Source organism: Harpia harpyja, chromosome 10, assembly GCF_026419915.1.
Source record: "Harpia harpyja isolate bHarHar1 chromosome 10, bHarHar1 primary haplotype, whole genome shotgun sequence".
Lineage (NCBI taxonomy): Eukaryota > Metazoa > Chordata > Aves > Accipitriformes > Accipitridae > Harpia > Harpia harpyja.
Genome location: NC_068949.1, coordinates 1,085,234 through 1,112,816, shown reverse-complemented (window position 1 = coordinate 1,112,816; position 27,583 = coordinate 1,085,234). Strand labels below are relative to the sequence as shown.

Here is a 27,583-nt window from a genome sequence, read left to right as displayed (position 1 = left end):
ACACCCACGACACCGAGGCTGGGCCCGGCGGTGGCACCGGCGTTTTGGGGACCCTCGCCTTGTGGCGGGGTGACAGCGGCGACGGGTGACAGCGGCGACGGGTGACAGCGGCGACGGGTGACAGCGGCCGGTGGCCTCGGCGCAGTGACCAGAGCTGTTGCAACGGGAGGGTTCCTGCCACCGCTTCCTCTCCCCGTCGGGGAGGGGACACTAAAGTCCCCAAGGGGGGGGGACACCCCCTAAAGTCCCCTCTGGGTCACTCGATGTCACCGAACATCTTGGGGACCCCCTGGGGACCCCTTACTGCACCCCATCGGGCAGCAAATCGGGGCCAAACCCGACCCCCGGCAGACTTTTACCCGCTGCGGGGGTGTCACCCTGTTGTCACCGGTCCCTCGGTGGCCGTCACGGGTCCCTGTGTCACAAACCTCTCTCTTTTTTTTTTTTTTAAATTATTTTTCCCCGTTTTCGCAGGTTTTTGCATGGGCAGAGCCCCGCCGCGGCCATGGGGCAGAGCGAGTCGGAGCCGCAGGAGGAGGCGGAGGTAGGAAATGTCACCGTGGCTGGATGTGGCGGGGGGTGACAGTCACCTCCTGCGTGTGTCCCCACCCCGGGAGGGGGCTGTCACCGGCGGGGGGGGCTCAGCTGTCCCTTTGTCCCCGCAGGATGCGTCCCTGACGTCCGTGCTGCCCAAGCTCTTCGCCGAGGAGCAGCTCCCCACCGGCGCAGTGAGCAACCCCAGGGGACACAGACTTGTCCCCGTGTCCCCAGGGGACAGTGGCCAGGTCCCCAGTGCTGCTGAGCACCTTCAGGGGACACAAATTTGTCCCCAAGGGACAGTGGCCAGGTCCCCAGTGCTGCTGAGCACCTCCAGGGGACACAAATTTGTCCCCAAGGGACAGTGGCCAGGTCCCCAGTGCTGCTGAGCACCTCCAGGGGACACAAATTTGTCCCCAAGGGACAGTGGCCAGGTCCCCGGTGCTGCTGAGCACCCCTGAGGGGACACAAAGTTGTCCCCAAAGGACAGTGTCCAGGTCCCCAACGCTGCTAAGCACCCCTGTGAGGGGACACAGACTTGTCCCCATGTCCCCAAGGGACAGCGTCCAGGTCCCCAACGCTGCTAAGCACCCCTGAGGGGACACAGACTTGTCCCCATGTCCCCAAAGGACAGCGTCCAGGTCCCCAACGCTGTTCAGCACCCCTGAAGGACAGAAATTTGTCCCCAAGGGACAGTGTCCAGGTCCCCAGTGCTGTTGAGCACCCCTGAGGGGACACAAATTTGTCCCCAAGGGACAGCATCCAGGTCCCCAATGCTGCTGAGCACCCCTGAGGGGACACAGACTTGTCCCCATGTCCCCAAGGGACAGCATCCAGGTCCCCAACGCTGCTGAGCACCCCTGAGGGACACAAATTTGTCCCCACACCCCTGGGGACAGGCGTCCCAAGCCCCGATGCCATCATGTCCCACCCATCCCTCCACGTCACCAAGGTGGCAGCGCCATTGGCGTGTCCCCCCCTCTCCCCGCGCTCGTCCCCGTCCCCTGGGGGACACCGGGGGGCCGCGTGGGGACCCCCCTCCTCTCCCTCCGCAGGTGCTGGGAGCGATGCTCGGCCTCGGCCTCTTCGCCGTCATCGTCGCCGTTGCCATCGTGGTCCTGGTCCGCCGGCTGCGCCTTAAGAGTGGGTGACACCGCCGTGGTGGCCTTGGGGACGGGGGGGGGGGGGGGGTGACAGGGCTGCGCCCCATTAACCTGTCCCCGTCGTGCTCCTCAGAAATCCCACGCAGGGAGCGCCGAAATATCGCTTCCGAAAACGGGACAAGATGCTTTTTTTACGGCCGCAAGATCATGCGCAAGGTGACGCCGGGGGTGACAGCTGGGGTGACTTCACGGTGTCACCCTCGGGTGACACCTCGGCTCGGTGTCCCCAACCCCAGGTCTCCCAATCCACCTCCTCCTTGGTGGACACCACCATTTCCAGCGCCTCGCGGCCCCGGATGAAGAAGAAGCTCAAGATGCTCAACATCGCCAAAAAGTGAGGGGCCACCGGGAAGGTGGGGACGGTGAGGGGGTGGTGGCCGTGCCCCGATGTCACCTCGTTGTCCCCAAGGTTCCTGCGCATCCAGAAGGAGCTGCCCACGCTGCAGCTGAAGGAGCCTCCCCCCTCGGTGCTGGAAGCCGACTTGACCGAATTCGACGTGGCCAATTCCCATCTTCCTTCCGAGGTTCTCTACATGCTCAAAAATGTCCGGTGAGGCTCAGGATCCATCCCTGGGGATCAGGATCAGGCCCCAGGGGGACCAGGATCCATCCCTGGGGATCAGGATCAGGCCCCAGGGGAGTCAGGATCTGTTTCCAGGGGTCAGGATCAGGCCCTGGGGCCACGATCTATCCCTGGCGGTCAGGATCCAACCCCAGGGAGTCAGGATCCAGCCCTAGGGGGTCAGAATCAGGCCCCGGGGGGATCAGGATCCATCCCTGGGGATCAGGATCAGGCCCAGAGGGGTCAGGATCCATCCCTCGGGGTCAGGATCAGGCCCCGGGGGGCCAGGATTCAGCCCCAGGGAGTCAGGATCTGTCTCCAGGGTCAGGATCTATCCCCAAGGCAGTCAGGATCTGTTTCAAGGGGTCAGGATCAGGCCCCAGGGCCACGATCCATCCCTGGCGGTCAGGATCCAACCCCAGGGAGTCAGGATCAGGCCCTGGGGAGTCAGAATCAGGCCCCAGGTGGATCAGGATCAGGCCCCAGGGGGGTCAGGATCTATCTCCAGGGGTCAGGATCAGGCTCCAGGGGTCAGGATCCGTCCTTGGGGGTCAGGATCTATCTCCGGGGCTCAGGATCAGGCCCCAGGGGGGCCAGGATCCATCCCTGAGGGTCAAGATCAGGCCCCGGGGGGGGTCAGGATCCAGCCCCAGGGTCAGGATCTGGCCCTACAGGTCAGGATCCGATCCTGGAAGGGGGAGGCTGGACCACTACGCTGAAGGATGCTCTTCCCCTCTGCATCCCCCATCGCCGTGGCAACTGGCCGCTGGCCTGGCTCCAGAGGACCAGGATGGGTCCCGGCGGGCTCTGTGTCACCCGCTGTCCCCGTCCTTGTCCCCGTTAGGGTGTTGGGCCACTTTGAGAAGCCGTTGTTCCTGGAACTTTGCAAGCACATGGTTTTCCAGCGGTGTCAACAAGGTGATTACGTTTTCCGTCCCGGACAGCCCGACACCAGTATCTACGTGCTGCAGGATGGCAAGTTGGAGCTCTTCCTCACCGAACCGGTGCGGGGACGGGGACAATGAGGGGGACGGGGACGTGGTAGGGGGATGGGGACACTCTGGGGGACGACGACGGAAAGAGTAAGGAGATTTGCGCTTTGCAGGATGGGAAGGAGACGGTGATGAAGGAGGTGTTCCCCGGCGACAGCGTGCACAGTCTGCTGAGCATCCTTGATGTCATCACGGTACTGGTGCCGCGGTTGTCCCCAACACCCTCCCGTGACAGATCATGGTTGTCCCCAAGCCTGATTGTGGCTGCCCCCAAACCCTCCAGGACAGTCGTGGCTGTCCCCAAGCCCCCTAAACCTGATCACGGCCGTCCCCAAACCCCCTAATCTTGATCATGGCTGCTCTCAAGCCCCCCAGGCTAATTGTGACTGTCCCCAAGCCTGACCATGGACGTCCCCAACCCTCCCCAAGCCTAACTGTGGCTGTCCCCAAGCCCCGCTGGCTGTCCCCAAACCCCTCCAGCCCAACCGTGGCCATCCCCAAACCTTCCCAGCCCAACCGTGGCCATCCCCAAACCACACCGGCTGTCCCCAAACCCCTCCAGCCCAACCGTGGCCATCCCCAAGCCCAACAATGGCCATCTCCAAGCCCCACCATCTGTCCCCAAACCCCTCCAGCCCAACTGCGGCCATCTCCAAGCCCCACCGTCTGTCCCCAAACCCCTCCAGCCAACCATGGCCGTTCTCGAGCCCAACCGTGGCCATCTCCAGCCAACCATGGCCATCCCCGAGCCCAACCGTGGCCATCTCCAGCCAACCGTGGCCATCTCCAGCCAACCGTGGCCATCCCCAAGCCCAACCGTGGCCATCTCCAGCCAACCGTGGCCATCCCCAAGCCCAACCGTGGCCATCTCCAGCCAACCATGGCCATCCCCAAGCCCAACCGTGGCCGTCTCCAGCCAACCACGGCCATCCCCAAGCCCAACTGTGGCCATCTCCAAGCCCCACCAGCCATCCCCAAACCCCTCCAGCCCAACCATGGCCATCCCCGAGCCCAACCAGCCAAAAGCCCGGTGCCACCGGCGGGCTTTGCCAGCCCCCAGCTGCCACCATCCCCAATCCATTGTCAGGATGGATATCCCCATCCTGGCAAGGCCACCAACACCACGGCGTGTCACCTAGGGCCACCAGCGACCGTACCGCACCGTGTGTGCCCGGGCGGCAGAGGACTCCACCGTGCTACGGCTGCCGGTTGAAGCCTTCTCTGCCGTCTTCGAGAAGTACCCGGAGAGCTTGGTGCGGGTGGTGCAGGTGAGTCCAAGTCGGGGGGCCCATGGAGACGTCCCTTAGGGTGGCAGGGGACCGCTGACGGCTTCTTGTCCCCCTCTAGATCATCATGGTGCGCCTGCAGCGTGTCACCTTCTTGGCTTTACACAACTACCTTGGGTTGACGAACGAGCTCTTCAGCCACGTGAGTTCATGCCAAAAATGGAGGCGGTTGGGCCGGATCCGGACCGCCCCCCCCCCCCCCCAGCCCCGCTGATGTCCCCCTTTGCAGGACATGCAACCGCTACGGCTCTTCCCCCAACCCGGCCACGCCGCCCGCACCAGCCCCGTCCGCCACGCCAAGCGGGGGCTTAGCAGTGCCGATGATGGCAGGGAACCGGGTAAAAGCCGGGAAGGGGGTCCCGGGACCCAACCACCCCCCCCCATGCTGCCACCGCCGCCGTGGGGGGACTGGGCTGCTGGTGCTCAGGGTGGTCTCATCCTGCAGCCGACCCGCTGAAAGCCGGAGGCCTGGAGACCGCCGCGCCGCCGCCGCCGTTGAGCCGTTGCATCTCCATGCCGGTGGATATCTCCGGTGGGTTGGAGGCTGGAGGAAGCGTGGGGGGGGTCCTGGGGTCATGTAGCTCCCCCCAGGCTCGTGCACATCCCGCTTCTCACCGTGCTTGCGCGTTCCCCCCACCCCCCGGCATCCCCATCTCGGACACCGACGACCCCCCCGGTCCCCTCCCTCACCCATCACAGGCATCCAGAAGGGTCCCCGCTCCGACTTCGACATGGCCTACGAACGCGGCCGCATCTCGGTGTCGCTGCAGGAGGACAGCACCGGCGCCTTGGCCGCCTTCTCCAGGGTAAGGCCGGATCCGGCAACGTCGCATCCACCCGAATCCTCGCCGCCGGCGCCGCCGGGGTGGCTGCAAGATGGGTGCCAAAGCTGTCCCATCTCCCCGCAGTCCGTCTCGCACGAGCCTAAGGAACGCAAGTCGGTGACGGTGGAGGAGCAACCGTCTGGTGTCTACCACTACAACTACTGCGAGGACGATTCGGCAACGGGGGACTGTCCCTTCGGGCCTTACCAGGGCCGCCAGACGAGTGCCATCTTTGAGGCTGCCAAGCGGGAGCTGGTCAAGCTCATGAAGGTGGAGGTGAGGGCAGAAACGGTGCCAGCGCGGGGGAATCGTGGTTTTGTGGTGGTCCACCGTTGCGTTGTGGTGGGTTCCCATCGCTTCGTGGTGGTCCCCCGGGGTTTCGTGGTGGTCCTTGTCGCTTCATGTTGGTCCCGTGTTGCTTCGCGGTGGATCCCTGTGGCCTCGTGGTGGTCCCCATTGCCTCGTGGTGGTCCCCATTACCTCGTGGTGGTCCCTCGTCGCCTCACGGTGGTCCCTTGTCGCTTCGTGGTGGTCCCCCCGTCGCTTCGTGTTGGTCCCCCGTCGCTTCATGGTGGGTCCCCGTCACTTTGTGGTGGGTCCCCATCACTTCCTGGTGATCTCCGTGGCCTCAGGGTGGTCCCCCATCTCTTTGGGATGGTCCCCCATCTCCCTGGGATGATCTCCATCGCTTCATGGTGGTCTCCATTGCCTGGGGGTGGTCCCCTGTCTCCTCGTGGCGGTCCCTGTCACTTTGTGGTGGGTTCCCATCTCCTCGTGGTGGTCCCTGTCGTTTTGTGGTGGTCTCTGTGGCCTCCTGGTGGTCCTCTGTCTCCTCATGGGGGTCCCCACCACCTCACGTGACATTGTTCTTCCCCTCAGGACCCTTCCCTCCTCAACAACCGTGTCTTGCTCCACCACGCCAAAGCTGGGACAGTCATTGCCCGTCAAGGAGACCAGGTGGGTCTGGGTTTCGGGGAGCTGGTGTGGCGTCTTGATTCCCCCTACCCCGTATTTCCATGGGGTGCCACCTTTCCTGCTCTTGCCCCGGGAAGACTCGGTGAAGAGGAGAAGAAACCCCAAGCGGTGCTGGTGGGACCCCCTCATGCCTGGGGATCCCAGGTGGCCCCCAACGGTGACAGGGTGCCGTTTCGGCAGGACGTGAGCCTCCATTTCGTGCTGTGGGGCTGCCTGCACGTATATCAGCGGATGATCGACAAGGCGGAGGACGTCTGCCTGTTCTTGACGCAGCCCGGCGAGATGGTGGGGCAGCTGGCCGTGCTCACCGGCGAGCCCCTCATCTTCACCATCAAGGCCAACCGTGACTGCACGTTCCTCAAGATCTCCAAGTCGGACTTCTACGAGTGAGTCCCGGTGATGGTGGAGGAGGTTTGGGACAAAGCATCGGTGTCAAAGTGGATTGCTGGGGTGAGCGCTATGGTGGCATCTCTTGGGGCCACCACCGTGTCCCCCAACTGCTGTTGACCCCTAGGATCATGCGGGAGCAGCCCAGCGTGGTGCTGAGCGTCGCCCACACCGTGGCCGCCCGCATGTCACCCTTCGTGCGCCAGATGGACTTCGCCATTGACTGGATGGCGGTGGAGGCCGGCCGGGCGCTCTACAGGTGGGTACCAACGGGTGGGTGCTCACCTCAACTTGGTGAGGACCAGCTTGGCAGGGGGTCGACTTGCCACTGGTGGTGCCCCCCAGGCAGGGTGACAAGTCGGACTGCACCTACATCGCGCTCAACGGGCGCCTCCGCTCCGTCATCCAGAAGGGCAGTGGCAAGAAAGAGCTCATCGGGGAGTACGGCCGCGGAGACCTCATCGGCGTGGTGAGAGCCGTGTCAGGGCCGAGGGTCGGACGCCCTATACGTCTGGCCGATACCTCTTGGCTATATGTCTTCTTCTCCAGGTGGAAGCCCTCACCCGGCAGCCCCGTGCCACCACGGTCCATGCGGTTCGGGACACGGAGCTGGCCAAGCTGCCTGAAGGCACCTTGAACAACATCAAGCGCAGATACCCCCAGGTACTTGCAGTTCCCCGTCCTGGGGTTTGCACCCTCTTCCCGTGGAAGGAGCGTGTCTCCAGGTCTCCCCCCCGCAGCTGGTAGCTGTGACACTCATTAAAACTAGCTTAAATTAAGGAATTAAAGAAGTGGTTAGAGCTGTTGGGGGAGAAGGGCTGATGTGCTAAAGGGTTGTCCACCTCTGAGGTCCCCAAGGATGGGGCGGTGGTGGTGGCACCCAAAAAGGCATGTGGGACACCGGTCTGGGATGTTAATGAGTCTCCAGCTTGGGAAGCCCTGCCAGGTCTGATAGCCATCCCCATCCTCGTCCCTGCAGGTTGTCACCCGCCTCATCCATCTCCTGAGCCAGAAGATCTTGGGAAACCTTCAGCAGCTCCGTGGGCCCTTTGCAAGTAGGTCCTAAAGGGATTGAGGACAACGGGGTGCCCTCTCCAGGGCTGGTGGCCATCATCAGAGCAGCGCAGGGAAGGTGTCCACCACCCCATCGTCTCTGTCCATGCAGGCTCCGGCTTGGGCATGGCTTCCAGCTCAGAGCCCACCAACCCCACCAGCAACTTGTCAACGGTGGCGGTGCTGCCTGTGTGCGACGACGTGCCCACGGCTGCCTTCACGCTGGAACTCAAGCACGCGCTCAACGCCATCGGTGAGTGCCGGCGGAGCGGTGACTGCGACGCGGTGGTGGCTGTGGCGTGGAGGTGACCGTGGTCCTGCGGCACGCCAGTGACCTGGCGTGGCGGTGATTGCGGCCCCATGGCACGGTGGCGGCCACGGCATGGAGGTGGTCATGGTCTTGTGGTGTGGTGGGCACCACGGTATGGTGACCATCACAGCCCCATGGCGTGACAGCGACCGCAGCGTGGTGACCACAGGCCCACGGCATGGTAGCAACCATGGCATGGTGACCGCAGCCCCGTGGCATGACGGTGACCACAGCGTGGTGGTGACCACAGCCCCACGGCATGTTGGCAACCATGGCACGGTGATGACCAGAGCTCTACAGCACGGTGGTGACCACGTCATGGTGGTGACCACGTCCCTACCTCTCCCAGGTCCCACGCTGCTCCTCACCAGCGACATTATCCGTGCCCGTCTCGGCTCCTCGGCGCTGGACAGGTAACTCCCATTGGGAGGAACTTCATCGGCGACACACCACCGGGCCGCCGGCTGACCCCTCCGTCTCGGCAGCATCCAGGAGTACCGCCTGTCGGGCTGGCTGGCACAGCAGGAGGACATCCACCGCATCGTCCTGTACCAAACCGACTGTACCCTGACGCCGTGGACCGTGCGCTGCATCCGTCAAGCCGACTGCATCCTCATCGTAGGGTTGGGTGACCAAGAGCCGGCGCTGGGAGAGGTGAGGCGGGGGGTTGGCGGTGGTGGGACAACACCGCGCCAGGTGGCTGATGGCTTCTACAGCTGGAGCAGATGCTGGAGAACACGGCGGTGCGTGCGCTGAAGCAGTTGGTCCTCCTACACCGCGAAGACGGTCCCAGCCCTTCCCGCACCGTTGAATGGCTCAACATGCGCAGCTGGTGCTCGGGCCACCTCCACATCAAGTGTCCCCGGCGCGTCTTCTCCCGCCGTAGCCCCACCAAACTGGTACGTGTGTCCCCCTGGGTGACCTTGGTGGTCCACCACCGTCATCGTCACCCATTGTCCATCCCGTCCGCAGCGGGAGATGTACGAGAAGGTGTTTGAGAAGAGCGCCGACCGGCACAGCGACTTCTCCCGGTTGGCACGGGTCCTCACCGGCAACACCATCGCCCTCGTCCTGGGGGGCGGCGGAGCCAGGTGGGTGCCGCGCCGTGGCAGGATGGGACCCAGCGGGGTGGGGGGTCCCGATCTCATCTATCCTCCTCTTTATTTTCTCCATCCGTCCAGGGGTTGCTCCCACATCGGGGTGATCAAGGCGATGGAGGAGTCGGGGATCCCCATCGACATGGTGGGCGGCACCTCCATCGGCGCCTTCATCGGGGCGCTCTACGCCGAGGAGCGCAGCGCTGTCCGCACCAAGCAGCGGGCGCGCGAGTGGGCCAAGGTGGGTGCTGTGCCATGTCCCCCACCCCAGCGAAAGCAAACCCTGACCCTCGCCGGCCCTGTTTTGGGAGGACACTGGCACGGTGCTTGCCCGGCCCACGGCCAGCCCTGCCTGAGGTGTTTCTAAAGCGTCTCCTTCCCCCTTTTCTCCTTCCTCTTCTTCTCCTTCCTCTTCTTCTGCTTCCTCTTCTTCTGCTTCCTCTTCTTCTGCTTCCTCTTCTTCTCCTTCCTCCTTCTTCCTCTTCTTCATGTCTCCTTATCTTCCTCTTTCTCTCCCCTTCTTCTTTTTTCCTCCTCCTCTTTCACCTTCTTCTCTCTTTTTCTTCTGCTGCTGCTTCTTTCTCCTCCTCTTCTTCTTTCCATTTTCTTTCTCATCCTTCTCCTCCTCCTTCTTCTCTCCTTCTTCATACTTCTCCTCTTTCTTTTTCCTCCTCCTCCTCCTCTTTCTTCTGTCCTTCCTATTCATCTTCCTCCTCCTCCTCCTCCTCTTCTCCTTCTTCTTCCTCCTCTTCCTCCAGTGCATGAATTCGGTGTTTGAGACCGTCCTGGACCTCACCTACCCCATCACCTCCATGTTTTCGGGCTCAGCCTTCAACGCCAGCATCAACAAGGTTTTCCAGGACAAGCAGATCGAGGTGCGTCGCACAGACACCCCCCAGGGCTGCACCCATTCGTGGCGGGGGGTCCGACCAGCTCCCCACCCACCCACCCACCAACATCCCCACGGTGTCACCCACCCCATCTTGTCCTCACAGGACCTGTGGCTGCCCTACTTCAACGTCACGACTGACATCACGGCCTCGGCCATGCGGGTGCACACGGACGGTAAGAGCTCCCCGGGGATCTGGAGAAACTCCGGTGCCACCACGTCCACCCTTGTGGGGACCCTTCTCACCGGCACCCCAAAACGGTGCCGCTGCCCCACGGGGGAAGGTCTGCCACGTGCCAAGGGGAGGACGCGTCCTGGCACGGCGAAAAAAAGGGCTTGGAGGGCTCCTGGTGAGCCCAGGCGGCTTCCCAGAGCCGTCTGGTGTCGGTGACCCCACCAGACTCAGGTCCCCATGGGGATCTGGCCGTGCCCCACATCCTTGGTGGGGTTGGGGGCAGAATTGGAGCGTGGAGCCGCATCCTGACGCCCCAAGCGTGCATGTCCCTTCTAACATATCTGCTCACCACTAATCCCAGTAACCCACGCTCACGGCGTGTGGAGCACGGGGACGCGGTGGTGGTGGTAGGGATGATGCCGTGGTGGTGGTGGGGATGCCGTGGTGGTGGTGGAGATGATGCGGTGGTGGTGGAGATGATGCGGTGGTGGTGGGGATGATGCGGTGGTGGTGGGGATGATGCGGTGGTGGTGGTGGGAACATCTTGGTGGTGGGAACATTGCGGTGATGGGGATGTTGCGGTGGCTGCCCCTCCTCCTTGCCTGGTGCCGGAGCTCACCTGGGACATTGAGCCGTCCACGGGGCGCACGCGGTGGCTCGTAAGCAGCCTGGCTCTCGCTCTGCCTGCTCCTCTGGCTTCTAACGCCAACTAATCCCCACTCACCACCCCTAACCCTCCGGCGAGCATCTCGCCCAGCTATCCTTCCCCATCCCAGCGGCTCGGTCTTGGGGCTGCAAACATCCCGCCGACGCGGTGCCGACATCCTCGGTCACCTACCGCCGGGTGCTCGGGCACGTCCCGTCCCCCCGTGGCCATGACCGTGTCCTCTCCCTCCGGCAGGCAGCCTTTGGCGCTACGTCCGAGCCAGTGCATCTTATACCCCCTACCTGCCTCCGCTCTGCGACCCCAAGGACAGCCACTGGCTCGTGGACGGCTGCTATGTTAACAATGTCCCAGGTCAGCATCTCGCTCGCCGGGGCCGCCGGCCCCCCCCCCCCCGCCCCAGAAAAAAAACCCCTTCCCACCCCCCCCAAAACAACATCCCATCCCAAGTTGAGCCACCTGGGCTTCGTAAACGGCCGGTCAGGGCGCCGCGACAGGTTCCTCTGCCACCCGTGGGTGCCCGTTGGGCACCCGTGGGGTGCAGATGTCCCTGGGCGCGGGCAGGGGCGAGGGGCAGCCCCCCCCCCCGAGGGGGGGGGTCTCAGGCGAGCCGTGCTCATTGCGTTTGTTCCCGCCGGCGCAGGCTCGCTCTGGCGGTACGTGCGAGCCAGCATGACCCTTTCTGGGTACCTACCGCCACTCTGCGACCCCAAGGACGGCAACTTACTGATGGACGGTGGTTACATCAACAACCTGCCAGGCAAGTAGCAGCTCAACGCCGTCACCGCCACCGCCCAACCGGGGCGGCAGCCAAGGCGGCGCCAGGTCCGGCCCCGGGCGGTTGGGTGGGAGCTGCATGGCCACCACGAGATGGGGTCTCAATGGCTGGAGACGTTGAGGTTGGATTTGGGACATCTTGCTTGGGTTTGCGTCTTCTCGGTGTCTTCGTTGTTGGGCGTCCGCTCAGGGTGTCTTCATCCTCTTTCACATGCAAAAAAAAAAAAAAAAAAAAAAAGTTCATCCACCTTGCATCATCTCTTGGTGTCCTCAGGATGAGGTGGCTTCCTAGGGCATCCTCAGATTTCTTCACATGCAAGATGCAGCCCTTCATCTTGCATCATCTCTTGGTGTCTTCGGTGTTGGGCACCCTCTCAGGGCATCTTCATCCTTCTTCACGCGCCAGGAAAGTCACACAGTCTTGCATCATCTCTTGGTGTTGTCAGCACCGGGTGGCTTCCCAGGTCATCTTCATCCTTCTTCATGTGCAAAAAAACGTCCCTCCATCTTGCATCACCTCTGGGTGTCCTTAGTACCCTCCTAGAGCATCTCCATGCTCCTTAGGTGCCAACCACCTTCCTCCATCCTGCATCATCCTCTCCTGGTATCCTCGGCTTTGGGTGTTCTCCCAAGGCATCTCTGTGCTCCTGCAGGTACAGGTGCCATCTCCCTCCATCCTGCACCATCTTTTGATGTCCCCAGCGTTGGGTGTCCTCCTGGGACATCTTCATGCTTCATCATGTGCGAGCCACCTTCGTCCATCTTACATCATCCACTCTCGATGTTCTCAGCTCCAGGTGCCCTCCTTGGGCCTCTCTCTTCTCCTTCACCTGCCAGACACCTCCGTCTGTCTTGTACCAGCTCTTGGTGTCTTTGATACCAGGTGCCCTCCGTGCTTTTTCAGGGGTAAGCCACCTCACTCTGTCTCATACCATCCCTTGGTGGCCCTGGGTGCCTTCCTGGCACGCCTTCATGTGCAAGCCACCTTCGTCCGTCCTGCCTCATCTTCTCCTCCTCAGCACCAGGTCACCTCCTGGGGCATCTCCATCCTTGTTCATCTGCAAGTCACCTCCTGTCATCTCAAATTATCTCTTGGTGTCTTTGACACCGGGTGCCCTCCATGCTCCTTCACATGCATGGCACCTCCCTCCATCTCAAACCATCTCTTGGTGTCCTCGATGCCAGGTACCCTCCCGGAACATCTCCACGTTCCTTCACGTGCAAGCCTCCTCCCTCCATTCTGTGTCACCTCCTGGTGTCCTTGGCACCGCGTGCCCTCCCAGGACATCTCCATCCTCCTTCACATGCAAGTGACCTTCCTCCATCCTGCACCGTCTTTCGGTGTCTTTGGTATTGGGTGGCCTCCCGCAGTATCTTCATGCCCCTTCATTTCCAAGCCACCTTCTTCTATCCTGCATCATCGTCTCTTGGTGTCCTCAGCACCAGGCGCCCTCCTGGAGCATCTCCATCCTCCTTCACGTGCAAACCACCTTTCTCCATGTTGCATCATCATCTCTTGTTGTCCTCAGCACCAGGCGCCCTCCTGGAGCATCTCCATCCTCCTCCACGTGCAAGCTGTCTCCATCCACCTCACATCGTCTCCTGGTGTCCTCACCACCGGGTGTTCTCCTGGGGCATTTCCACGCTCCTTCGCATCCCACCACAGACGCTGCAACTTGCCTGTGCCCTCCTGTTGCCCCAGCACATGCACCAGGTTGCGTCACTGCTCTGCTCCCCGCCGGCATGTCCTGCCGCTGGGTTCCTGTCCCCAACTCCGGCACCCATGGGACGCTGCTCGTCCCACCACGAGCCCCAGCATGGCTTTGCCATCCAGCCCAGGCTCAGGGATGATCTCTCAACCCCGTTTCCCTGCTCCGCTTGTGCCACCGCCTCTCGCCACGGGCTCGGACCGGGGAAAACCACAACGCTGCCAACCCAGCTTCTCCCTTTCCCACCCCGCAGCCGACATCGCCCGCAACATGGGTGCCAAGACGGTGATTGCCATCGACGTGGGCAGCCAGGATGAGACGGACCTGTGCAACTATGGGGACAGCCTGTCTGGCTGGTGGCTTCTCTGGAAACGTCTCAACCCCTGGGCTGAAAAAGTCAAGGTGAGGACTGGTGGGACGCGGGGATGCTGGTGAGATGGCGCGGGCAGGGTGCTGAGCGCCTCGTCCTCGCAGGTGCCCGACATGGCGGAGATCCAGTCCCGCCTGGCCTACGTGTCGTGTGTGCGGCAGCTGGAGGTGGTGAAGTCCAGCTCATACTGCGAGTACATCCGCCCCCCCATCGATCGCTTCAAGACCATGGATTTTGGCAAGTTCGACGAGATCTATGTGAGTTGGGCGATGAGGAGGCCGGTGGGGTGGCCTGGACCATCTTTTAGAGTGCCTCAGGCCATCAGGGAGGTACCCCAAGCCATGGGCTGAGGTTCTCCAGCCATCAGTTGGGGTGTCCTGGCCATTGATTGGGGTGCCCTGGCCGCTAATGGGGTGCCCTGGATGTGGATTGAAGTGCCCTTGCCGTTGGTTGGGTGTCCAGGCCGTTAACAGGGTCTTCTGCCCATCGGGTAGGGTCAACCAGCAATTGATTGGGTGCCCCAGCCACCATTTGGGGGTGCTCTGGTCCACGGGTTGGGGTGTCCTGGCCATTGGTGGAGTGCCCCAGCCATCAGTTGGGTGCTCAGGCCACCATTCAGGTGCCCCAGCCGTTAACAGAGTGACTGGACCATCATCTGGGGGTGCCTGAGCCATCGTTCGGGGTGCTTGGACCAATAATTGCCACGTCCTGGCCATTATTTGGGGTGCCTGGACCATCGTTCCAGGTACCCAGCTCATCATTTGGGGTTCTCTGACCATCAGTTGGGCTGCCTGAGCCATTGGTCGGGGTGCCCGAGCCATTGGTTGGGTGCCCCAGCCATCAATGGGGTACCCTTGGCCATCATTTGGGGGGTCCTGACTAGCTTGAGTGTCCCAGTCATCGTTTGGCATATCCCGGCCATGAGTTGGGTGCTCCAGCCATCAACGGGGTATCCTGGGCCACCAGTTGGGATGTCCTACCCGTCAGTTGGGTGCCCAGGCTGTCATTTGAGGTGCCCCAGGCCATCGTTTGGGGTGCCCGGCCCACCGACGTGCTGCGGCCGCTGTCCCTGCAGGACGTGGGCTACCAGCACGGCAAGGTGGTCTTCGACGGTTGGAGCCGGGGCGACATCATCGAGAAGATGGTGAAGGACCGGCGTTCGGCCGACTTCTACGAGAGCAAACGCATGGACGTGAGCAGGGGGTGGCACTGGGGCTCACGGGTGGCGGTGGCTGCCTGGGGACCTGCCCTGGGGCATCCTGGGCTGGGCCACCCTGGCCCTGGCCCCCTGATTTTAAGGATTTTTTTTTTTCCCCCCCTGGCCCTGGAGCCATCTTCAGGGAGCAGCACGCTGCCTTGTCCCTTGTCCCCTCCGTCTCCCCTGTGTCCTTCTAGCCCTCCTGGTGCAGCTTGTCCCCCTGGTGTTCTGGTGTTCTCCTGTCCCTCCCTGCCCTGCTTCATCCTCCTTGCTCATCCTCCTTGCTCATCCTCCTGACCCTGCTACCCTGCTCCGTCTCCTGTCTCTCCCCAGCGTCCTTCCGTCCTCTTGGTCCATCCTTCTGTCCCCCCTACCCTGGTCCATCCTCGTGTGCCTTGGTCCATCCCCTGTCCTCCCACCCTGGTCCATCTTCTGTCTACCCTCGGGCCATCTCCTGACGGTCACTGCCATCCTCCCGTCCCCTTGGTCCGTCTTTCTGTCCCTGCCACCTTGGTGCATCTCCTGTCCCTTCCCATCATCTTCCTGTCCCTTCGGTCCATCTCCTGTGCCCTCCAACATCTTTGTCCCCTCCTTGGTCCATCTCCTGTTCCCCTCAACCCTCATCCATCTCCTGTCCCTCACTGGCATCCTCCTGTCCCCTTCTTGGTCCATCTCCTGTCCCTTCGTGGTCCATCCTGTCCCCTTGGTCCATCTCCTGTCACTTTTTGTCCCTCTCACTTTGTCCCCTGATGCCCTTCCACCCCCTTACCCGTCTCACGTCTCTCCTCCTGCCCCTTCCATCCTCACCCTTCTCGTGCACGGGGCGGGGGCTGTTCGGGGGCCCCCCCCTCTTTTCCTCCCGTAGGTCCTCACGTGTCCCAGCGCCGGCTTCACCGACTTGGCCGAAATCGTGTCCCGCATCGAGCCCGCCAAGCCCTACTTGTCCGACGGATACGCCGACGGTGAGTTGGGCGGGGGTCCACGATACGGGGCTAAATCCGGATATGGGGCCTGACCCTGCGCCCCCTTTTGTCCCCCCAGAAGAGTCCGACTACCTCACCGAGTGCGAGGACGAGGGGATGGAGCCGGTGCGGGGCGAGGAGGACGCGTTCGCCCCTTCCGAGTGGGCCAGCACCGGCGCTTTGGAGGCTGTGAGTGTCCCCGGCCATGGACACCCTCCAAAATGGGGTGCCCCTGGGTTTGGGGGCTCCCAAAGGTGCCCTGACCCCTTTATGGGGGGTGTGTGGCCACGGACACCCTCCAAAATGGGATGGCCCTGGGTTTGGGGGCTCCCAAGGGTGCCCTGATGCTCTTCATGGGGTGTCCCTGGGGCAGGTCCTGCTCCTGGCCGTGGAGACCCCCCCTAAACGGACTCGGGGACAGCGCTGTGTCCCCGTCCCGGTGTCCCCATGTCCCGTCTCTCCCCAGGAGGAGGAGAAGAGCCTGCGGCACCGCCCGAGCCCGGCCCAGGACCCCTCCGCACCCCGCGCCTGACCCCAAACGCAACCGAAGGAGCCCAAGAGCCGGCACTACCTCCGCACCCCGGGGGTTGTCGTTCCCCCCCCCACCCCGATCCCCCTTTCTGCGGCCGCTTCCCCGGCCGGGGCTCGGCCCCGCGGCACTTTCCCATTCATCCTGGCTTGTCCCCGTTGCCGTCCCCAAGCTGGGGTGACGCGGGGGGGCTCCAGGGACCCCCCATTTTTCCCCCCTCCTGCACTGTTGCACTGGCCCAAATCCCCCCTCCAAGGCCCGGCCGTGCCCCGCTGGGGAGGAGGGGAAGTGACTGCTGTATATTTTCATTTTTCTCTTTTTTTTTTTTTTTTAATTATTATTATTTAAAACAAACCCAGCTGTACATTTTCTTCTTTAATTATTATTAGTAGTAGTATTTAAAATTAACCAGGCAGTGCTCATCCCGTGGGGATAAAGGCTTCAAGGCCGGGGGCTGGCACAGAGGCACGATGCACTTGGCTCCAGGGTGACACCGCCGGACGACCCCCGCCAGCGCGGCAAAAGCCACGGCGCGGTGTTCGTTGGCACCCCGTAACGCTTGTACGAACACCCCCGCGGCGGCACCCATGGGTGCTAGTCGGGCGCGTGGATTCGCTGGTGCAGGAGGAGGTTGGAGCTACGGCTGTAACGGCGGCCGCAGTGGGCGCAGGGAAAGGGACGCTCACCGGCATGCGCCCGCCGGTGCCGCAGCAGCGCCGAGCGATGCCGGAAACCGCGGTGACACTGGGGACAACGGTGAGGCCGCTCGCCCGTGTGTCGCCGGCCATGCTCTACCAGGCTGGCTCGCTGGGTGAAGCGCTGCCCGCACTGCCCGCAGGCAAAGGGCCGCTGCCCGCCGTGTGCCCGCCCGTGAGCTGCCAGCGCTGCCCGTCGCCCAAATCGCTGCCCGCACTGCCCGCAGGCGAAGGGACCCTGCCCGCCGTGGGTGCCAGCGTGCGCCCGGAGATGCGACCGCTGGGCGAAGCGTCGCCCGCACTGCCCGCAGGCGTGGGGCCGGGCGCCGGCGTGACCCCGGCGATGCCGCAAGAGGTTGGCGCGGTCGGCGAAAGCCCGCGGGCATTCGGGGCAGGCGTGGGGCCGTTGGCCGGCGTGGGCGCTGCGGCGGTGCTGGGCCAGGTAGGCGCTTTGGGTGTAGGCGCGGGGACAGTCGGGGCAGCGGTGCGGGCGCTCGCCGGTGTGCACCAGCTGGTGCCGCAGTAGCGTGGCGCTGAGGGCGAAGGCTTTGCCGCACTCGCCGCAGGGGAAGGGGCGCTCGCCCGTGTGTGCCAGGCGGTGCCGGGCCAGGTGAGCCCGCTGGCGGAAGCGGCGCCCGCACTCGCCGCAGGCGTGGGGCCGCTCGCCGGTGTGGGTCTGAGCGTGCCGGGCCAGCGTGGAGCGGAGAGCGAAGGCTTTGCCGCACTGCGGGCAGGGGTGCGGGCGCCCCGTGCCGTGGGTGCCCAGGCAGTGTTGGGTAAGGTGGGCGCTCTGCCGGAAGCGCTGCCCGCACTCGGCGCAGGCAAAGGGACGCTCGCCCGTGTGCACCCGCTGGTGTACCAGCAGCCCCGCGCTGCCGGCAAAGGCTTTGCCGCACTCGGCGCAGGCGAAGGGGCGCTCGCCCGTGTGCCCTCGCCGGTGCGTTGCCAGCGCCGCCCGGTCGCAGAAGCCGCGGCCGCACTCGGCACAGGAGAAGGGGCGCTCGGCTCCGTGCAGCGCCTGGTGCCGCATCAGCGTGGCGCTCGCCCCGAACCGCTTCCCACATGCCCCGCACCGAAAGGGACGGGCACTCACTGCCGCGGCCTCACCGTTGTGCCGGCTAGGCTTGGCGGCATCCTCGGGTTGGTTCTGTGGGGCTGATTTGGCGCTGCCAGCATCTGCCGTGTCCTGGCATTGTGTCCCCAAACTGGCGCTGCTGATGGCTGCCTCGTCCTGGCACCCTGGTATCAGTTTGGAGCTGCCGGTGTCTGCCTGGTTCTGGTGGTATGTCCCCAAAACGGCACCGCTGGTGTCTTCCCGGCCCTGGCACGCCGGCATCGGTTTGGCACTGTCATCCTGGCATTGCAGCCCCCAGTTGGCACTGCCAGCATCAGCCCAACGCCGCAGCATCATTTTGGCACTGCCGGTGCCTGCCCTGTCCTGGCTGCCTGGTGTCAGTTTGGCACTGGTAGCATCTGCTCGGTGTTGGCACGGTGACTTCAAATCGGCACTGCCGGTGTCCTGACTCACTGGCATCGATTCGGCACTGCCGGCATCTGCCCCAGCCTGGCACCGTGGCCCCAAATCAGCGCTGCCGGTGTCCATCCCGTCCCGGCACCCCGGTGTGGTTTCGGTGCTGCCAGTGTCCTCCTGGGGCCCGTCTGCGGTGGGTGCAAGGAGAGAAGGGGTGAGCAGGCAGCACCCAAGGGGGGGGGGGGTCACACTGGGGTGGTGGAGGATCCCTCCCCCAGCCCCTACTGGGGACACCCCAGGACACCAGTGATGGGTGCTGGGCCCAGCTGGTGATGGTGTCGCAGGTGATAGGCACAGCTCTCCATGGGCAACCCAGTGCGCTGGTACCAACGGGTCCCACTCCCCAGTGCCTTCCCCAGTCCCAAGCTGGTCCCCCACTACCGGCTCTCCAGTTCCCTGGTACCAGCCCAGTACACCCATCGCTTTACCAGTAACCGGGCCCCACAGCCCAGTACAGACCCCTCCTCCCCGGTATCGGCTCCCCCTGCTCCCCGGTACCGGCTGCCTCCCCCACCGGCTTCACCCCAGTACCGGCTCGCCGTTCCCAGTATCCCCCGCTCCCTGCTCCCCAGTTCCAGCCCCCCCGATCCCGGCATCCCCCCCCCCCCGGTCCCTGCTCCCCAGTACCTGCTCCCCGTTCCCAGTATCCCTTAGTCCCGACCCTCGCTCCCTGCTCCCCGGTCCCGGTACCTCCCGCTCCCCGGTACCGAGCCCCGCCTCCCCGCGCTCCGCCCCGCCCCTCCGGGCGTGACGGCGCCACCTGGCGGCCGCGGAGGGGGACACACGCGTGGGGAGGGGCGGGGACACGCGTGGGGACCCCTGCGGGGGGGGGGGGGGGCGACGACACACACCCCTCTGGGGACACACGGGGGAACAGGAGGGGGGTGGGGGGTCCTGCGAGGACAGGGATAGGTGGGGGACCCGTGGGGACACCCGGCACAACTGTCACCGTGAGGGGACAGCCGGCACCGCTCCGGCACGCCTGACACCACCGTGGGACAGCCGGCATCACCGTGGCACACCTGGCACGACCAGGGGACACCTGGCACGGCCACGGGACAGCCGGCACCGCCACGGGACAGCCGGCACTGCTACCGCACACCTGGCACCGCCACGGGACAGCCGGCGCAGCCCTGGCACAGCCGGCACCGCCGTGGGACACCCGGCATCACCACGGCACACCTGGCAGCACCATGGGACACCCAGTACAGCCATGGGACACCCAGCATCACCATGGCACACCTGGCACCACCATGGGACACCCAGTACAGCCATGAGACACCCAGCATCACCACGGCACAACTGGCACCACCATGGGACACTCACTACAGCCATGGGACACTTGGCACCACCGTGGGCCACCTGGCACAGCCAGCACCACTACGGCACACCTGACACCACCATGGGACAGCCAGCATCACTGTGGCACACCTGGCGCGACCACGGGACACCTGGCATGGCACGGGACAGCCGGCACCACCGTAGGACACCCGGCACCACCATGGGCTACCTGGCACCACCTTGGGACAGCCAGCACCATGATGGCACACCCGGCACACCTAACACCACCACGGGACAGCCAGCATCACTGTGGCACACCTGGCACAACCACGGGACACCTGGCAACACCACGATACAGGCAGTACAACCATGGCACACCCGGCATCACCACGGGACACCCAGCACCACAGTGGGACATCTGGCATCACCACGGGACACCCAGCACCACCACGGGACACCCGGGACCACCACGGGACACCCGGCACCACCACGGGACACCCATGACTGCCACGGCACAGCTGGCTCTGCCACGGCCTCACGGCCAGCCCTGTGCCCGCCCCACGGCATTGGGTGCCCGCTCTCACCGGATGCGATAAGCCGGGTGCCGGCGGGTGGCCGGGGAGCCGTGGCCGGGGCTGGCGGGTGCTGATAGCACCCAGTTCTTCCTGCGTGGCCAGAGCCGGCGTGGGGCCAGCACCCGTCTCGGGGCCACCCGGCTCTCCCATGGGTGTGGGGGCACCCAGGTGTGGGCAGACGCCAGGGATGTGCCGGGCATGGGGACACCCTGGTGACAGGGACACCACGGGCACTGCCACGGGGACACCGGCATCTGCTGAGCGTGGGCATGGGGGGGGCACCGTGGGCACGGGGACACCCCGGGCGCTGCCACGGGGACACCTCTGCCATGGGGACACCCGGCCCTTGCTCTCCCCGAGTCCCCCACATGCCACCCAGCACCCACCCCCCCCAACCAGGCAGCACCCTTGCCCCCCACCCCCCACCCCAACAGGGCCTTCTTGCGCCGAGACCCTAGGGACACCGGGGTCTTTGCCAGCACCCACTGGGGACTCTCACTGGTGGTGCCACCTCCAGCCAAGCTTTGGGGTGCAGGGAGGGAGCCGCCGGGTGCTCGGGGGCCCCTTTGAGGCCCATCCCCGGGGCGAGGGTGCATCCGGCACCCCCCCTCACCCACTTCCCGGAGGATTTATCAGTGGGGACACCCACTGGGGACAGCTCTTCGGCGCCGCAGGGACGATGTACGGCAACGTCGAGTCCAGCCAAGCCGGGCAGGGGCAAATGTGGGCGCTGGAGCTCAGCGGCGGGGAAGGTAGGGAGCACCCCAGGGTGCTGGATGGGGTGGGGGCGAGCCCAGCAGTCCCTAATGCACACCCCATGTCACTTTTGGGGTCTCACAGTGTTGGGGGGCATCCCCCTGTCTCTGTCCCCAGTACCCAAGGGAGGATCCTAGGGTGGGTGGTGGCACCCGGGGGGGGTTCCCCCATCCCTGGTGACTGAGGGGGGGTCCCCAGGATGGACTGTGGTACCAGGGAGGGATCCCCATCTCCATCCCTGGTGCCCAACTGGGGTCCCGGGGAAAGTGGTGGCACCTAGAAGGCACCCAAGAGGGCACCCCCATCTCCACCCCTGGTCCCTGAAGGGTGTCCCCAGGGTGGGCAGCGGCACTGAGGGGGATCCCCGTCTCTGTGCCTGATGTCCAAGGGGGCATCCCTGGGATGGTTGGTGACCCCCGGGGAGACTCTCCCACCCCCAGTGTCCAAGAAGGGGGTCCCCAAGGCAGACAGTGGCACTGAAGGGGACCCCCATTTCCATCCTTGGTGCCCAAGGGTGATCCCTGGGGAGGTTGGAGACACCTGGAGGGGTCCCCAGGGAAGTGGCACCAGGGCAAATCCCCCACCCTCGTGCTCGAGGGGAGTCCCCAGGGATCGTGGTGGCACTGGGAGGGGGAGATCCCCCACAAGTGCTGCCACCGCTATCCCCTCCCCAGCCTGCAGCGACCTGTGCCCCACAGAGGAGAACCTGTATGAGCCCTTGGACTCCGCCATCGCCGTGCCAAGCCAGAAGCACGTGCCTGACCCCCCACGTACGGCATGGGCAAGGGCGAGAGCATCGTCAAAAGGACAAAACCACGCTGCGGTTAAAGCTGGTGCCACCCGGCTCTGCCCAAACCAGGGGCTGGCCGTCACTCACCCACCCTCCTCAGCGTCAGGGTGCTGCTCCAGGGAGAAGCTGGTGCTGGTGGGCACCGTGGCACTGGGGGTCTCGGTGCTGATGAACGTGCTCTTTCTCGCCGTCGGCTCACGGCACAGTGAGTAGCGGGGCTCTGCGGGGCTCGGGGGAGCCCCCTTCCACCTGGGGAGACGATGCTGGGGCTGCTGGGGGGCAGAGTTAAGGTTATCGGGGTGTTGGGGGTCTCCACGGGGGGTGCGAGTCCTCAGCACCCCTCAACACCAGCCCCTCTCCCACCCCTGCCACAGCAAGGGCTCTGGGACACCCTGTGCCTTGCGGTGACAGGGTGACCTGTGTGTGTGTCCCCCCCCGTGTCCGCCCCCGCAGTTGCAGCCCTGACGGAGGCGCTGGAGGTAGAGAAGGCGAAGAAGGTGCCGAATGTGGGTGCGTGTCCATGCCGTGTGTCCCCCCACCTCCCCTTCCTTTCCGCGGTGACACCCACGAATGTGTCCCCAACCTCCACGTGTGTGTCCCCCCCGGTTCACCGGGAACCTCTCCGCAGCCTCCTGCTCCTTCCTGCTGTACAACGAAGACCACCGCAAGTGCGTGGAGGCCAGGGGGCAACAACTGATGGTGACGACGTGCCGGCCCGATGCCACGGCACAACGGTTCCAGTGGTTACAAGGGGGCCGGCTACGGGGCTGGGGGAGCCAGCACTGCATTACGGCAACCCGCGGGCAAAGCTGGGCAGTCGTGGGGCTGGAGCCGTGCCGGGACGACGGCGAGCTGCAGCGGTGGGAGTGCCGTGACGGCGGGCTGTTGGCACTCGTCGGCTACGATCTCTACTTCAATTACGGCAACCACCCGCAGCACACGGTGATGCTTTACAGCGGGAACCGCGAGTGGAGCCGCTGGGTCGTCCACGGGAGCAAGGACGACGTCTGTTCCCGCTCCTGTCAGTCCTGGCACCTTTATCCCCAATATTTAGGGCTTCGCCTAACCCTACACTGGACGAAGTTCAGCCCTAACCTGGCACAGATACAGCTTAAACTAAACTCAAACTGCAACAGGGCCCTAAACCTGACCTAACCCTACCTTTAGGGTGACTTAGGTGACTTTTAGCCTAACCCTAACTGAGCCCAAACCCTAATGGGACCCTAACCCTACCTTTAGGGTGACTTAGGTGACTTAACCTAACCCTAACAGGACCCTAACCCTGACGCAGACTTAACCCTAAATATATGCAACTTAACTTAACCCTAAGCTAGCCCAAACTCCAGCAGGGCCTTAAGCATAAACCGTTCATAACCCTAAATACGTAGGATTTAAACTAACCCTGATCTAGCCCAAACCTCAATAATACGAACCCGGTCCTAACCCTAAATATATAGGATTTAAATTAACCCTAAAGAAGCCCTAATCCCAGTGGGGTCCTAACTCTAACTCAGCCATAGCCCTAAATATCTAGGATTTAAGATAACCCTAATTTGGCCCAAAATTCAGCATGGTCCTAACCCCAACCCAGCTGTAACCCTAAACATATAGGACTAAAGCTAAACCCAAACCCCAATGGGACCCTAACCCAGTCCTAACCCTCAATATATAGGATTTCACCCAAACTCCAGCAGGGCTCTAACCCAAACCCAGCTGTGACGCTAACCCAGTGGGGACGCTCAGCAGCTGGGGTCGTGGCTCTGGCCAGGGCTGTCTCCAGTTTATGGGGTCTTGCAGCCCCAACTGAGGGGTGACCCCCCCACTTTTCTGTGTCCCCCCTTCCCAGGCTGTCCCCCTTGCTCCAAAGGCTGGACCTATTTTGGGAAGTCCTGCTATTTCTACTCCAAGACGGTGAGTTCCTGGGAGAAGGCCCAGCAATTCTGCTCGGTCCTGGGCATGCAGCTCCTGGAGGTGGACAGCCCCGAGGAGAAGGTGAAGGGGGGACGGATCCAGGCATCCAGGAAAGGGGATAGGGAGGGGGGACACTGTGGGGCCTGAGGTGGGCTTTGTGGGGAGGTTATGATCTTCTGTGGGATGGGGAGCAGCTGGAAGCCCTTAAACCCTGTTCTGAACCCTATGACAGGTTTGGGGTCACCCCACACCTCACTTTTCCCACAAGTGAGTGCTGCTGAGCCCTCACCCTAAGCTTTACCCAAATTTTGTCCTTTTAACCCGAAATTTACACTCTAGGACCTAATATTTCTACAATTAAGCCCAACCCCATTCCTAAGAGAGCTGTAACCCTAATTTAACTGAACCAAATCCAGCTGAAACCTATCCCTAACTCTATCCCTAACCCTAAGCCTAATCCTAAACCTCACCATAACCCTGACCCTAACCCTAAGCCTAACCCTAACGGTAACCCTGACCTTAACCCTGTCCCTAACCATAACCCTAATCTGATTATCCATAACTGTAATCCTACCCCTATCCTAAACCTAACATATATTTATAGGACTTGACTTAACCCTAAGCCAGCCCAAACGCCACCAGGGCCCTAGCCCAGCCCTAACCCTAAATACACAGGACTTAAGCTAACCCTAAGATCCTCCAGACCCCAATGAGGCTCTAACTCAGCCCTAACCCTAAATATATAGGACTTAAACCATCCCTAAGATAGTCCAGACCCCAATGAGGCTCTAACCCAGCCCTAACCCTAAATATATAGGACTTAAACCAACCCTAAGATAGTCCAGACCCCAGTGAGGCTCTAACTTGAACTCTAACCCTCATTTTTCATAACTGCAACCCCAAACCTGTGTATAACCCAAACTTAACCCCAGCCCTAGTGTCCCATGGACCCTCACCCTGCCATCCCTGACCCCAAATCTCCTCTGAACTGTCCCCCAATACCAAAAAAAACCCCCAAACTCCCCCCCACATCCCCCCACTCCAGGGCAGAGGTTGTATCAGCACTGGGGAGATGTGGGGTATTGAGGGGGGGGATATGGCATCAGGTCCTACCTGCCACCGGGACCTGCGGTCCCCCGCTGTCCCCGAGGGTGGGCAGGGGGCCGTGGGGGGCTCTGCCATGGGGGCGACACTGCTTTTGCCCCCAGGATCACATCCGGACCGTGCTGCAAACCTCCTCCTGGCTCAGCATCAGGGATGAAGAGGTCGAGGGTACCTGGAAGCGGGCAAACGGGACTATCCTACCCCGGGAAAGCAGGTACAGCCCAGCGGGCGCTGGGGACAAGGGGATGGGGGCTTAGGGACGCAGGGGGACACCCCTAAGCTGTCCCGATCCCCCCCCCCCCCCCATCTCGTTGCAGCTTTTGGCACAGGAATGAGCCCAACGGCGGGCACCAGGAGAATTGCGCGGTGGTGAGGGAGGATGGCGAGTGGTACGACTACCCCTGCACGAGTCAACTGCCCTGGGTGTGCGAGGGACACCCCTGAGCATGCAAGGGACACCCCAAGACCCCCGTCCCCCCACCCAGCACCCACCACCCCCTCCGGGGGCTCCCCCCGGCCCCTTTCCACTTGCCACATCTAACCTGCAGCACTCCAGGATGCAGCCCTGACCTTCAGCACATCCGTTTGGGGTCCATGGATGGATCTCTGGGGAAAATTTGGGATACGGGGTGGAGTGGGGTTCCCTGCAGGGCAATAAACACGTATGCAGAGTGAGGCCCTGCTCTGGTGACCGGGTGGGGGGGGGTTGCGTGGGATGGGGGACCCCTGATGGTGTGGGGTGGATGGGTGCGGGGCGGCTCCTGGCTCTGGGTTTTGGGGTCACTCGGCAGAGCAGCGGTGGTTTGGGGGGTGATGCCACATGGAGGATTGGGGCAGGAGGGTCTTGGGCCTCCAGGCTCCCCACAAGCCCCCATGATCCCTTCAATTACCTTCAGGCTCCCCAAAATACCCCCCAGATCCCCAAGGACTCCCCAGACCCCCTAAATCCCCCTCTAGACCCCCAAATACCCCTCAGGGCTCCCCCAAATGCCCCCCAGACTTTCTTTAATACCTCCCTGACCCCCAAATAACTCCCCCAGGACCCTCCAAATACCCCCCAGCCCCCCTTAAATATCTCCCAGACCCCCAAATACCGCCCAGGTCTCCCCCAAACATCCCCAGACCCCCAAATAGCCCCCAGGGCTCCCCCAAATACCTCCAGACCCCCCTAAATGCCTCACAGACCCTCAAATACCTGCCAGGTCTCCCCCAAATACCCCCAGACTCCCCTAAATCCCCCTCTAGACCCCCAAATATCCCTAGACTGCACTAAGTGACTCACAGTCCCCCAAATACCAGCCATGTCTCCCCCAAATATCCTCAGACCCCTCTAAATCTCCCCCAGAGCTCTCCCAAATACCCCCCTCCAGAGATCCCCCAAGTACCCCCCAGGACCCCCCATTACCCCCCCAGACTCACCTAAATCCCCCTCCAGACCCCCAAATACCCCTAGACCCCCCTAAATGCCTCCCCAAATATCCTCAGACCCCTCTAAATCTCCCCCATACCCCCAAATACCCAACCAGAGCTCTCCCAAGTACCCCCCCAGACCTCCCTAAATACCCTGCAGGCTCCTCTAAATCCCCCTCTAGACCCCCAAACACACCCAGACCCCCCTAAATGCCTCACAGACCCCCAAATACCACCCGTGTCTCCCCAAATATCCTCAGACCCCTCTAAATCTCCCCCATACCCCCAAATACCCCACCCGAGCTCTCCCAAGTACCCCCCCCAGACCTCCCTAAATACCCCCCAGACTCACCTAAATCCCCCTCCAGACCCCCAAATACCCCCCCAAATCCCCCTCTAGACCCCCAAATACCCCCCAAATCCCCCTTTAGACCCCCAAATACCCCCCTAAATCTCCCTCCAGATCCCCAAATACCCCCCAAATCCCCCTCTAGACCCCCAAATACCCCCCTAAATCTCCCTCCAGACCCCCAAATACCCCGACACCCCGCTCCCCCCAAATACTCCCCAGACCCCAAATACCCCCTAAGACTCACCAAATACCCCCCCCAGCCCCCCTTAAATACCCTCCAGCCCTCCAAATACCCCCCCCAGACCCCCCCAAATCCCCCCCAAACCTCCCCACATCCCCTCACCCTTTGGCTGCGGGCTTGGATCTGCGGGGGGGGGGGGGGGGGGGGGGGTTGGTTCTCTCTCCTTCTGGGGGGGCTGTCCCCGCTCCTGGGGGGGTCCTGCCGGTTCACAGGGGTTGTTCCCGGTTCAAGCTCCGGGGGGGCTGTCTCTGTACCGGGGGGGGGGGGGGGGTCCCGGTGGTTCCGGACTACAGCTCCCGGCAGCGCTGCCGGCGGCATCCCAGGAATTCGCGCCGCGGGATGGCGGCGCCGCCGCCGCTTCAGGCCCCGCCGCTGTGAGGAGGGGAGAAGGCGGCGGGCGGGGGGGGGGGGGGACGGCGACGACGGGCCTGAGGGGGACCGGGCTGGGGCTGAGGGGACCGAGACGGGCTGAAAGGGG

At 63.2% G+C, this 27,583-nt stretch overlaps 3 protein-coding genes and 1 long non-coding RNA gene across 6 annotated transcripts; 2 read left to right on the top strand and 2 right to left on the bottom strand.

The window, feature by feature from the left end:
* The first annotated feature begins 418 nt into the window (after window positions 1-418).
* PNPLA6 (patatin like phospholipase domain containing 6) lies at window positions 419-16,823 on the top strand. The gene is given in 36 exon segments (XM_052798712.1): window positions 419-544; window positions 666-728; window positions 1,593-1,684; window positions 1,774-1,828; window positions 1,830-1,856; window positions 1,937-2,034; window positions 2,110-2,250; window positions 3,107-3,266; window positions 3,368-3,448; window positions 4,394-4,522; window positions 4,602-4,682; window positions 4,770-4,878; window positions 4,986-5,072; window positions 5,240-5,346; window positions 5,449-5,640; window positions 6,244-6,321; window positions 6,520-6,725; window positions 6,854-6,985; window positions 7,072-7,195; window positions 7,276-7,389; window positions 7,706-7,781; window positions 7,892-8,032; window positions 8,439-8,502; window positions 8,575-8,743; window positions 8,806-8,988; window positions 9,062-9,180; window positions 9,271-9,427; window positions 9,945-10,061; window positions 10,182-10,251; window positions 11,558-11,667; window positions 13,647-13,802; window positions 13,875-14,027; window positions 14,846-14,962; window positions 15,834-15,930; window positions 16,010-16,119; window positions 16,397-16,823. Coding segments are annotated over 36 exon segments (4,020 nt in total). The 5' UTR covers window positions 419-505; the 3' UTR covers window positions 16,463-16,823.
* Window positions 16,820-25,211, bottom strand: LOC128146848 (zinc finger protein 497-like). Of its 2 annotated transcripts, none has more exons than XM_052798706.1 (2): window positions 25,112-25,211; window positions 16,820-18,813 (listed from the first exon to the last, which is right to left on the bottom strand). In XM_052798706.1, the coding sequence occupies exon 2, from the start codon at window positions 18,755-18,757 to the stop codon at window positions 17,054-17,056; it is 1,704 nt and encodes a 567-aa protein (XP_052654666.1). In that variant the 5' UTR covers window positions 18,758-18,813; window positions 25,112-25,211; the 3' UTR covers window positions 16,820-17,053. The 2 variants fall into 2 exon arrangements, with proteins under 2 accessions (XP_052654666.1, XP_052654665.1); XM_052798705.1 differs by lacking the exon at window positions 25,112-25,211 and adding an exon at window positions 20,445-20,695.
* LOC128146853 (uncharacterized) lies at window positions 20,015-20,428 on the bottom strand. The gene is made up of 2 exons (XR_008236860.1): window positions 20,285-20,428; window positions 20,015-20,116 (listed from the first exon to the last, which is right to left on the bottom strand). It is a non-coding gene; the product is annotated as an uncharacterized LOC128146853 (long non-coding RNA).
* LOC128146849 (macrophage mannose receptor 1-like) lies at window positions 21,170-25,773 on the top strand. Of its 2 annotated transcripts, XM_052798708.1 has the most exons (7): window positions 21,173-21,293; window positions 21,972-22,292; window positions 22,541-22,597; window positions 22,716-23,108; window positions 23,934-24,079; window positions 25,207-25,316; window positions 25,420-25,773. In XM_052798708.1, the coding sequence occupies exons 1-7, from the start codon at window positions 21,221-21,223 to the stop codon at window positions 25,544-25,546; spliced, it is 1,227 nt and encodes a 408-aa protein (XP_052654668.1). In that variant the 5' UTR covers window positions 21,173-21,220; the 3' UTR covers window positions 25,547-25,773. The 2 variants fall into 2 exon arrangements, with proteins under 2 accessions (XP_052654669.1, XP_052654668.1); XM_052798709.1 differs by lacking the exon at window positions 22,541-22,597 and having other exon boundaries at window positions 21,170-21,293.
* The last annotated feature ends 1,810 nt before the right edge of the window (window positions 25,774-27,583 follow it).

Coding starts and splice junctions, on each gene's coding strand:
- LOC128146848 (XM_052798705.1), bottom strand. CDS start 20,691: ATGGGAGAGCCGGGTGGCCCCGAGACGGGTGCTGGCCCCACGCCGGCT. Junction 18,814..20,444: donor GTGTCCCGTGGTGGTGCCGG/GTGTCCCGTGGT, acceptor CACCCACCGCAG/ACGGGCCCCAGGAGGACACT.
- LOC128146849 (XM_052798708.1), top strand. CDS start 21,221: ATGTACGGCAACGTCGAGTCCAGCCAAGCCGGGCAGGGGCAAATGTGG. Junction 21,294..21,971: donor GGAGCTCAGCGGCGGGGAAG/GTAGGGAGCACC, acceptor TCCCCTCCCCAG/CCTGCAGCGACCTGTGCCCC. Junction 23,109..23,933: donor CGACGTCTGTTCCCGCTCCT/GTCAGTCCTGGC, acceptor CCCCCTTCCCAG/GCTGTCCCCCTTGCTCCAAA.